The sequence below is a fragment of the Orycteropus afer genome, unplaced genomic scaffold (genome assembly GCF_000298275.1).
Source record: "Orycteropus afer afer isolate SDZICR_OR568_19922 unplaced genomic scaffold, OryAfe1.0 scaffold00363, whole genome shotgun sequence".
Lineage (NCBI taxonomy): Eukaryota > Metazoa > Chordata > Mammalia > Tubulidentata > Orycteropodidae > Orycteropus > Orycteropus afer.
This window is the reverse complement of record NW_006921950.1, coordinates 1,054,299-1,065,723: the sequence shown is the minus strand read 5'-3', so window position 1 is coordinate 1,065,723 and position 11,425 is coordinate 1,054,299. Positions and strand designations below refer to the sequence as shown.

General features: G+C 33.1%; 1 protein-coding gene across 1 annotated transcript in view; it reads right to left on the bottom strand.

Annotated features, from left to right (window-relative positions):
• The window catches only part of LOC103207308 (U2 snRNP associated SURP domain containing), a 59,611-nt gene that overhangs the window by 25,805 nt on the left and 22,381 nt on the right, over positions 1-11,425 (bottom strand). The window contains exons 12-20 of the mRNA XM_007952887.2: positions 11,062-11,273; positions 10,095-10,138; positions 6,894-6,998; positions 6,230-6,296; positions 5,988-6,151; positions 4,590-4,752; positions 3,072-3,151; positions 2,073-2,160; positions 738-860 (exon numbers count right to left, since the gene is read on the bottom strand). Of these exons, the coding sequence (XP_007951078.1) occupies positions 738-860; positions 2,073-2,160; positions 3,072-3,151; positions 4,590-4,752; positions 5,988-6,151; positions 6,230-6,296; positions 6,894-6,998; positions 10,095-10,138; positions 11,062-11,273 (1,046 nt within the window). The remainder of the gene's footprint in view (positions 1-737; positions 861-2,072; positions 2,161-3,071; positions 3,152-4,589; positions 4,753-5,987; positions 6,152-6,229; positions 6,297-6,893; positions 6,999-10,094; positions 10,139-11,061; positions 11,274-11,425) is intronic.

Genomic DNA, 11,425 nt, shown 5'->3' with positions numbered 1-11,425 from the left:
TATAAACCTTCACATCACAATAGAAAAGAGGACAAGCACAAATACTCAGCATATACTAAAACAACAGCAATAACGGGAATGATACAAGCAGCCATCCAGATACAATGATGGGTCTCTCCTTGTCCAGAGCAAAGAAGAACGAAGAAAACCAAAGCCACATAGAAACAATTAGTCCAAGGGACTAGTACAGCATGCAATCCTCAGCCTATATGACTATGAAACTAGAAGAACTAGATGGTGCCCAGCTACCACTGCCAATCACTTGGAGGGGGATCTATGTAGGACATCCTAGAGAGAGTGGAGAACAATGTGGAACAAAACTCAGAATCATGAAAAAAAAAAAGGACCTGTTTTGTTGGTCTGATGGAGCCTGGTTAAACCTCTGAGACTAACTGTCCTTCAGGTCTGAAATTGAACCCACTTCTGTGGTTTCCAGTCAAACAAAAGACAGGCAGATTAGCTGAACATTTACATTAGGTAGACAGACTTCTTGGACAGATCATGGGAGAACAGAAGGACAGAGTATGCTCAGGAAGTTGTAAAATTTCAACTACAGAACTCTAGCAAGGCCAGCAACAACAACAACAAAAAGGGGTCGCTATGAGTCGGGTCCGTCTCCACAGCACATAACAACAATTTTTCACAAAGAAATGTTACTCACACTGGTAACATATCGCACCTCAATGTGCCCCACAAATAAATTAAAAAGCAACCAGACAAATACACTGAGTGCCTACCTCAGTTTCCTTTTCTTCAATGATATTTACAAGCCCTAAGAAAATGTTTTGTAGTTTGATCAAAAATGGTTCAGGATAAATAGCCCAATCTTCCCATGCTCTGAAGCAGGTCATTACCCTTTGCTAAAATATAAATAAGAAACAAACAAATTATTATTATAGGGCAGTATGTGTCAAACATCAGTTCATGAGTAGTACCATCATAATTTGCTTTACTTTCTTCTAAAGTGACATTCTTTCTAAAATTTAGATGAAGAAAATTACTATATATCACTATCATAAACGAAACCAAGTCCACTGCCATAGAGTCAATTCCAACTCACAGCAACCCCCACTGGGTTTCCAAGTCAGTAAATCCTTACAGAAATTGGTTGCCGGGTCTTCCTTTCGTGAAGTGGCTGGTGGGTATTGAGCCCCAACCTTCTGGTTAGCAGTCAAATGCCTTAGGCACTGTATCACCAGAGCTTCTCATAACTATCATAACTTAAAAAAATTAATGTCATCTTTCAATTAAAAGAAAATCAGCAGCCCTAAAAAATAAACTTGTTTTATAAAATAATGGTTTGTAAGTATAATGAAACCAATTAAGGTCAATTCTATACCAGTACTCGGATCATAAAGCCACATTCTAAGAAACACCGCCAGAGGAAATTATGAACGGTGGAAATCAACATAACCAAATTTTGACCTGAATACCTTATGGTCCAATAAAGTACTTCCCAATTCTGACTAATAATTTTCCCTGTCCTGTACTAAATTTTTAAGTTCTGATTTTTGGTTAAAAAATAAAATGGAGTTGAGTCCCTGAAATGGTGACATCACTGGGAATTTTCACAAGCTAAAATATTTCCCTAACAAAAAGTTTTCTTCCTATGAAAGTATACTTACTTATTCAACTATAAGTAAGGTATTTTGTTTAGCTTTGCTTAAAGTTGGTCTACAGTTTAAGAAATTGTAAAATTAATTACTAAATCTACTCCCTTAACACAAATACTAAAGAGTTCCCTAATCCAGCCAAATTATATACACCGTTACAAAACATGTGATATGAATACATCTTGTAAAACTGGACTAACATTTAAAATATTTAAATGAAACATCAAAACTAAAAATAATTATCTAAAAAATAAAACCACAGTCAATATACTTTTACATTGGACATTTTTTGACATTTAAGATAAAATTAACGGTAGTAGAATTTTAAAACCAGTATTTTCTAAAACATCCAAGTTTTAAAGTGCTATCACATACTTTCTAGCCCTCCAATATGTCCATTCCACTGTTCTCCCCATCTTTTTAATACACTAGGCAAAAACAGTAAAATAATGGACATACCTTAAAGTTTTCAGACTGCAAATGGCCTTGAATTGTACGATAGGTAGCATTGAGGTCTGAAAATATCTGACATAACTTTGTTTCAAAACTGAAATTCAAATAACATATTCTTTAAAAGAGAATTCGTTTAACAGTTCCTAACCACTTCAAAATGCTAGTCAATAAAAACCCCTCTTGGAAGTAAAATATTTAGAAAATAAATCAGTCAAGCAATTTCAAGAAACCTAAAACCATAATTGAATTGTTTTAACTCTATTACTCAGAAGTTTTTCCTGCAAACTTCCCCCAAGAGTCCTAAGAACTAGCTGCCTTTATTAGCAAGGAATTTTGAGGGTCCTGTGAGCCATCTAGTTGTACTTTGTTTTACAGAAATAAAAGGTTAGCAAAGTTAAACAACTTGTCCAAGAAAAAGAAACTAATGGCAGAGCTAAAACGAGGACCCAGGTCTCCAAATTTTCTTTTAGAATACTAGACATTATCAATTCCCGGGCAACAGCTTCCCTCAGCCTAATTTTTAAATTAAATATAAAAGACGACTCTGGAAACAAAGGAAGAGTTTATATATTAGTCACAGTATAGAAACAATTTCTTTTTCCCTTAGAATATATTAACAGTGAATTACAACTAATACAGTAATGATCAGAAGACAATACTGATCCTATAGTTTGTTATGTCTTTAGTTTCTTCCTCTGTGCTTGCCATTATTTGCATTGTTAACTTGTTATAAGAGTGGTTAAATATACCATAAAAGTCAAATTATTTCTTATTTTTACCTGTTCATTCCATTGTCAAGAAACTGATAGGAAAACTTTAAAATAGCTCTCATAATTTAGCTTTCAGTGCTAAATATTCAATGAATATTTGAATATTTTAAATCAAGTATTTAAAAAATCTTACAAACCATAAAGAAATCCAAATTGTCTTATGATTGGAGGGAGGGGTGTTAATAAAAACAATCCTCTGTTCTGAATTCCTTAAGTATTATATTATTATACTTACAATTTTCTATAATATGAAGCATTGGCAACTTTAGCTGAAGAGTTGTACAAAACGTCAGAAACCAAGTATAATCTGGCAATCTATAATACAGAAATATAACAAAAAGCAGATTGAAGATGGTGGTGTTGTTGTTGTTATGTGCCGTCAAGTTGGACCCAACTCATAGCGACCCCTCCTTGAGTTTCTGAGGCTGTAGATTGCCCAACCTTCCTTCCAAGGAGTGGCTGGTGGGTTTGAACCGCCAGCCTTCTGGTTAGCAGTCAAGTGCCTTAGGCACTATGCTACCACAGCTCCTAAAGATGGTAGTATACTTGAAATAAAAATTACTAGCCAAATCTATACAAAAACTTGCACAGAAATATTTACAAAAGCTTTATTTATAGCTACCAAATATTGGGAGCAACTAAGATGTTCTTCTACAGGGAATGGATAAACAAACTGGTACATCCATACAATGAAGCATTACTCAGCAATAAAAATAAATAAGCTATCAACCTACAAAAAGACATGGAGGAATCTTAAATGCATAGGGCATGATTCCAATTATAAGACATTCTGGAAAAAAGAAAACTATAGAGGGTGAAAAGATCTGTGGTTGCCAGGGCTTCAAGGAGAGAAGGGAAGGATGAATAGGGGAAGCATACAGCATTTCAAGGCCAATGAAGCTAGTCTTTATAATATTATAATGGTGGATACATGACATTATAGATTTATTAATATCTACAGAACTACACAACAGAGTTAACTCTTAACATTAACCATGGGCTTTAGTCAGTAATAGTGTATCAATATTGGCTTATCAATTGTAATAAATACACCAAACGAATATAAGACCTTAATAATAAGAGAAACTGTGTTCGTGTTTGTGTGTGTGGGGGGGGGGTCTGAAAACAATAATTCTGTCTTATCTGTAACTATTCTGTAAACCTGAAATTCCTTTTTTTTTAAAAGTCTGTTTAAAAAACCATTAGAATTTAGAAAAAATTCTATACTGTCATTTCTTGGAATCAAAGGCATAAAACTAATGTTTAGCTGTATTTTAACAATTGCTACTAATTACAAAAGTTATAAAAAATTCAACACCATTACAACCATTATAGAATTTTTAGTCTATTTACATTTCAACTTGCCAATAACTTGTACAGCAATGTACACAAGTTTCTCAGGCAGAAGAAAAATAAAGACTGCATGGGAAAGATTTCTTCTGGTCAAGTTCTTCATGCAAAATAGTAAATCATTCCCAATACAAAAAGAAGTCAACTATTATTTCATCTTTACTTAATTAAAGGAGCTCTGGTGGCTCAGTGGTTAAGGCATTTGGCTGCTAACCAGAATACTCGTGGTTCAAAACTACCAGCTGCTCTGTGTGAGGAAGACGAGGCCATCTACTTCCATGAAGATTTATAGCCTTGGAAATCCTATGGGGAATAATACTGTGAGTTGGAAATGACTTGATGGCAATAGGTTTGGTGTATTTTAACTTAATGAAACATTCATAAAGAGAAATCATTCCCATACCTTTTTAGGAAGGGGTGTCTTTAAGATGGACAATGACTCAGTAATGCAATCCACTATTTCTTCAGCGGCTTCAGCATTATTAAGACAGAAAACCATTGCATCTCCAATATCATTTTTCCTTGGAGTTAATCCCCGTAAGATTTCTTCTAATTTATCCCTCTGTCTGAATACAGGTATTTTTTTACTTAAAATACTTTACAGACACAGATTTCAAATGCCATTATAGCTTATGTTCATAAACTAATTTCTTCAAAACTCAAAGGACTTGAACAGATATTTCTAAAATATCTACAAACGGCCAATAAGCACATGAAAAAATTATAGGTGTTTTTCAAGCATCTTTGAGTGTATCCTAGTCCTATTATCCCATTACAATGAAGAAGAACCTTCATCTTCTTTACTTCACATCTTTGAAAGATGTCTACATCTCTAGCACTTTGGCATAGAATAGGACAGCTTAAAGTAGATGTTGACAAACATTTCCTGTAAAGGACCACATAGTAAACATTTTAGGCTTTGCAGGCCATAAGGTCTCTGTCATAATACTCAACTGTTGCTGCAGTAACAAAGCAAACACAAACAACACGTAAAGGAATAGGCATGGCTGTGCTCCAACAAAACTTTATTTATTAAAACAGGCGGCAGCCAGATTTGCCCTGTGAGCTGATACTGTCAACCTCTGGAGTAATGACAAATAGACATCTTCAGAAACAAAAATATTCTCAAATAACTACTATAGCCCTCCACTAGCTAATGATCTCAGAAAACAATGATGCAATGATGCAATTATGCAACGAATATTAAGATTTAGAGACTAGACAATGAAATATATAATCCTATACACCAAAGATTCTTTTACTCAACTTTTTCCCATGTAGTATACAGAACTTCCTCTGAACATTTAATAGTTAAATTTGTTCTATTACTTGAAAGAGAACCATAGCAGTTCTGACTAAGTACAACAACAACAGAGACTTCCATGGCAGCCATTAAATGACTCACCACACCCGACAAACTCTGTGGTGAGGCTTCGTAGAGTTAACCATCCAACCTCACTAGCCATATAATAATTTTTCCTCTTTATGTTGTATTCAAAGAAGCAAGAATCTAAACGTCACTGGTTAATTTCTCTAAGGATCTAAAGTATTCCAATGCCGGAGAAACAAGTCAACCTTTAAGAGATCATCACTTATTTTATCAGTAGGAGGTTAAGGTCAACCACATATATACAGAGCTGTATTTGCCAAGATGTTTGTTCAAAATCGCATGGCATATGATGAAAAATATCATCATCTTAAATACAATGAAACAAACATTTTATTTTAGGTTAAGATCTCTGGAAAGACCACTGTAAATGACTTTTCTGAATATAAAATAGGAGGAAAAAAAAAATCTTACTCTTCCTTAAGAGCTCCCTTTTTACTAGGCTCTTCAACAAAAGCTTCTGTTTCTTGTTCTTCTGACATCCCATGCAAATATGGATTTAATGGTGGTGGCCTCCAAAAAGATCCATTTTTGAACATACGAAAATCTTCTGTCCTCCATTTAGTTGGAGAATCTCCCTAATGAAAGTCCAGAAGGTTATTAGATAGGTCTAGTAACTCAGATTCAGAATTAACAAAGTAATTGATTTTACTTGCCTGCAGAATGGAATAAAGCTTCCACCTATAGTAAACATGGGCTGGTGTCTGGTTTTCAAATAAGAACCTAAACCAAGAAGAGAAAAACACATTGAATGTCACATTCTTTGACAAAGAGCTATGAACACATGAGAACTATTATTTGCCAATTAGCTCTAAATAAAACTGAACCAAAAAAGATTCCAACAGACAAATCCTTACCCAATGCTGCCAGCTACCCCTTTGAGGCCAGCCCCAAATTTCCTTCCTATCTTAGTGTCTGACATTACTACTCAGAAAGGCATCATGCATCTTGCCAAGTCTTACCATCACCTTTATGAATGCTATATTTCAGATGCTGACATTTTCCTAATACACAATTTCAAAAGCAGTGATTTTATACTACTTAACTAAAAAAGTCCTCAATTTCTTATACACCATTGTCAATTCAGAAGATAAGCAATTTCCTTTAAACCCCATTTGTTTTAGGAACATCTCACTTTAAAAGACTCATTTTTGAAAAGTATTTTTCTCCTGAAGAATACAAAGTCAATGTCACTTAATTAACTACATTAAAATCACATGGAAAAACGACCCAAAACACTTTTTAGTCTAACTACTACAACGGCCTTTCACACTATTACAAAAATAATTTCAAAGGATAAAAGTAGTTTAAAATGCACACCTGAACATAGGATTGTTGATTTCTCTGTTCATAATCATAGCTTCAAACATTGGCCCTTCCCGTACAACAAACTCTATCATGCGATGTATCAGGGCGAGCAAATTCCTACAACAACAACACAGTTAAAGAAAATGGATTCAGACCTACCACTATGTAAAACTACACTTGACCTAAATTACTATAATTGTGCAGGAAAAGATTATTTTGCTAATACAGAATTTTAAACAAAAAAGTAACCTGGAGCATATGTTAAAGCTTTGAGCATTAAAAGGGATGGGGTAGTAGGGAGAGGGGAGTGGGAAGGGAAGGGAAGGTGGGAAACCACACAACATAGCCTCATAGTAATAAAGATTAAATTTTCTAAATGCCATTTACTTTTATTTTCCAAATGCAAACATTAAATTATGAAATACAACTAACTGGAAAGCAGTAAAATATACAATCAGTACCTTAAAGTTTACATGTTATCACAGCCAACTTTTTAAAAGCTTACATACTATCTGTTTTAAAAGAAAATATTCTTAAAACAAGCACTTTTGTAGTGGTACTGAAGTGTTATAACCAAGTCTAAAATTTATAAAAATGCAAAACTATTTAAAAATTTAAGGCCTGATTTAATAAAAAAAAAAATCCATCTAATGCTTGTGTTTTTCTGGCACACATATATCAGATGGAGTTTTTATTGAATCTGACCTTTAATGAGGCAACATCCCTTTGGATCACACTCCAAACTAGTTCATACAATTCATAAAATTCTGCCTGTATACTAATTGTAAGCCAATGAAGCAATTATAGTGCCAAAGCCTAAATGAATAGTGTCCTACTCTGTCCAAAATATTTCAAAATGGGGGGACGTGGTGAGATGTTCTCCCCACTTTCCATAAAAATTATTTTTTAATATTTAAGTCAAAAATAAACATTTGTAAGTAATTTTTTAGTGTAATCATTTTATTGGTTGGGCTCACAGAAATGCTTTATTTTTAAAATCTTAATACTGGGTTCTAAAATCATGTGTTATCTTATTAGACTCCAAACACACTTTTAGACATTGATTATGTTGTCAGGCAAAAATGACTGTTTACTATAAGCTGCTTTTGATTTCTCATTTCACCAGTCCCCCAGCATACACAGTTGGCAAATAACAATTGGGAAAAGCAAAAGGATATTGGCTCTTGGTACAAGGCACACACTAAATTACACCTTTAGCATTCCCAGATCAAATTAAGTTCATGTAACTGCTAGAATATAAATAAATATATAGTTATAGAACAAGATAAACTTTTTCTTTTGGCTCAATAATGCCCTGCTTCAGAGTACATAAATAATAATTTGTCTTATAGTGATTATAATTATTATTTTCTCAGTTTGTAAACAAACCTACTTAAGGGGACACTAAAATCTCTAGTGAAAAAATTAATTTAAGCCTAAAGGAGGTCAAAAAAAGTATATGAAAGTTTGAATATTTACTAAGGAGAAACTATATATTTAAAACTACACTTCATCCTCAAAGTGTTTAAAAGACCAAAAGCACCACTTCATTTTAAATCTAAAAATTACTTTTCTTTCACAGAAATATTAAATGCTCTGCAAACATGCAGTTCTTGATATTCAAATGAGAATGTATTCTCAGCATCCATAAATTTAGTAACATTATTTTGAAGGGAGGGAGATAATGTAAAGTTATGAGTCAGTTCCAAAGCTTCTAGTAGTATGAGCCAAATTAACGCTAAGGGAAATTTTATATAAAACCAATTACTAGATGGGCAAATGCTATACACCCAGAAACTTGTGGGAATTAAATCAAAAGCAACTTGACGTCAGCATTAAAGATAGAGAAAAATGTTTAACCAGGTTTAAGACAAAGATTCATACTAATGGTGAGTCAAAATTTTACAGCAAAATGTAAAGTCAACTAAAATTTTGTTTAGAAATAAGCTGAGCCACATGTAAAGCTACTAGTGGATATATTCCTTTTGAATGCTGTAAAAATACTGTCCTATGAATGCTTTATCAGTGGGAAAAAATGCACTCTAGTTTTAAATAGGCTTGTAACTCTGATAAAATCTATTTTTAGAAAATTTAATTTTAAAATGTTTCATTTATTTAAAATCAAAATCTGACAATTAGTTGTTGCTAACTCGAATTCAAGATTATTAAAGATTGTAATATCAGTCTTTTCCCCTAAGGATTGTGTATTTCTTATTTAAAAAACAGTAGCTTTTTTTATATCAGAATTAAACAGTGTAGTACAAAAAAGATTAAATATTTTAAAGTGCATTATTTTAAAATGGTAATTAATCTTATTCTGAACAACCAAAAAAAAAAAAATAATAATAATGTCTCTCAGTTATAATAAAACCACATTTATTGGAGTCGATCGTACCAATGTCTGGTCAAAAACTGTATACTTTCCCAATCCATCCCATGATGTTTTCCTGGTCCCCCGCTGCCGCAGACAGTTCAGCTGGTGTTGCTCACCAAGGCCAATGTCAAAGAGAATTTGGTATTCTTTTGTGTTCATTTATTATTCAACCAGTGTTGTGTTCCTGTGTTTGGGAAAAGGCTTAGCTTGACTGAGCAAGAGCATACCTAGAGCATGAATTCTTCTGCTGTAAAAGCATGTTAAAAATAAAAAAAGGAAAATAAAAAAATTCCAAATATCTGTTACCATGAAAAAAAGTTTGTAGTATGTTCAGTGTTCATGAAAAGGATTGGAATTTCTTCTTAACATCAATTAGGAAAAAAACAAAGCTATGTCTTCAATAAGGGGAACTCAAACCAAGGCTGTGTATTAAATGTACATAATTCAGTAACTAAGAAAAAATAAGTTTGGGACAAATTGTAACACTATCTAGAATTTAAGAAATATATTTAAAACATGTATCTTCCCATCACAATAGTCTAAAATTATTTGAATATCAATTCCAGATTCAATCTGTTAAACAAATTCTAATACTAGGTATAAAATTCTTTACACTGACAAAAATGAAAACAAAACAAACCCAAAAAAAGGAAAGAAAAAAGATATGAAATTGCAAAGAATACTACAGTTAGTTAAATTTCACATATCCTCCCCAAAAAAGTACTGGGAAGGAACCATTGCTCAGTCAAGATATTACCTTTCCCTCAACACCACTTTTTTTAATTCAGAAGGGGATATTGTCTATATTTAGATCAGTAATAATAAAGAAAAACATGTACCTTTCTGTTGGGATAACCACTTTGACTATGGCTTGCGACAGAGTCTGTATATGAAGTCACATCAGATAATAAACATAGAATATGTGAGTATTGTTAACAAGTAACAAGCAAAAATATACATATGCATTGAAAACACTACACATCTAATCACAAGTTTTGCAGGCAATCACTGCATTTGAATTATACACTAAGCAATTACATAAATGCAAATGGATGTGTTCAGTGAACAATAAATGTTCACCAAATGCAAAGAATCAGAACATTCCTGCCAGAATGCACATCGATGCACTGAAATAGGTACTACACTGAGAATTATCAGATAAAGATTTTAATTTGTGAATAAATTAACTGTTTGTCTTTCACCATACAGTTTGCTACTTTGTTCCCAAGCCTTTAAAACCAGTCCTGTCACTTTAAGTGTAATTAATTCATAACAGAACCAACAAATAACGGTAACTTGAAATTAAGGTGGTTTTATGTTTAATAAAAAGAAAATACTCACCCTTTGCTTTTACTTAGTTAACTATTTTTAAAAAACCACATATGCTCTCAAATATTCTAACACCTCAGATCTTGAGAACGAAGTTATCTAGCTGCCATCCAAACTTAACTATTTAGGAAGCCTTCCTAATTGAAAAGTCGCTTAACTAAATATAAATTATCACTTACTTAGAACAAAGTAAATTTAGATACTGCACTTAAGCAAACTTGGATACAACAGTGGACAAAGGGGGGAAAAAAAACTTAACAAGAGGTCAAAAAAGGAATGGTAGCCACAAATAAAAATATGACCTAGTATTTCAATATAGGGATTCCATGGGCTAAGGCAGGGAACACAACTACTTATTTCTTTAAGAGTTGTCAAACAGAATTACACAGATTTTCTATAAAATTGTTGAAAAGAAATACTACCACAGATTTAGTATTTACAAATTAGATGCGGCCCTATGTACATTTTTTTAATTACCTTCTCAAAATCCTCCTTGTTTTTAGGTGGCGGTAACATGGGAGCATTAGGGTTCTTTAATCGCTCTCTAGGCTGCGCATTAAAAGGCAGTCCCGATGGAGGTGGGGGAAGCGTATGTTCCATCATAGAAGGCGGAATGTATATTGGATGTGGAGGAATAGGTACAGCTTTACCCCAACCTAATTTCATTTCAAAAGACATAATCATCTTTCCTACAAGAAAGAAAAGAAAGGCCACTCTGATAACTCTCAAAAGAAAATAAAATAATTTTGGTGGATTCATTCTCATTTTTGATCTTTCCATTTCTGATTCATTTTCTTCCCTAGAATTTTTATAAATTTTTCAGAATCAGAAAAAGTCTGAA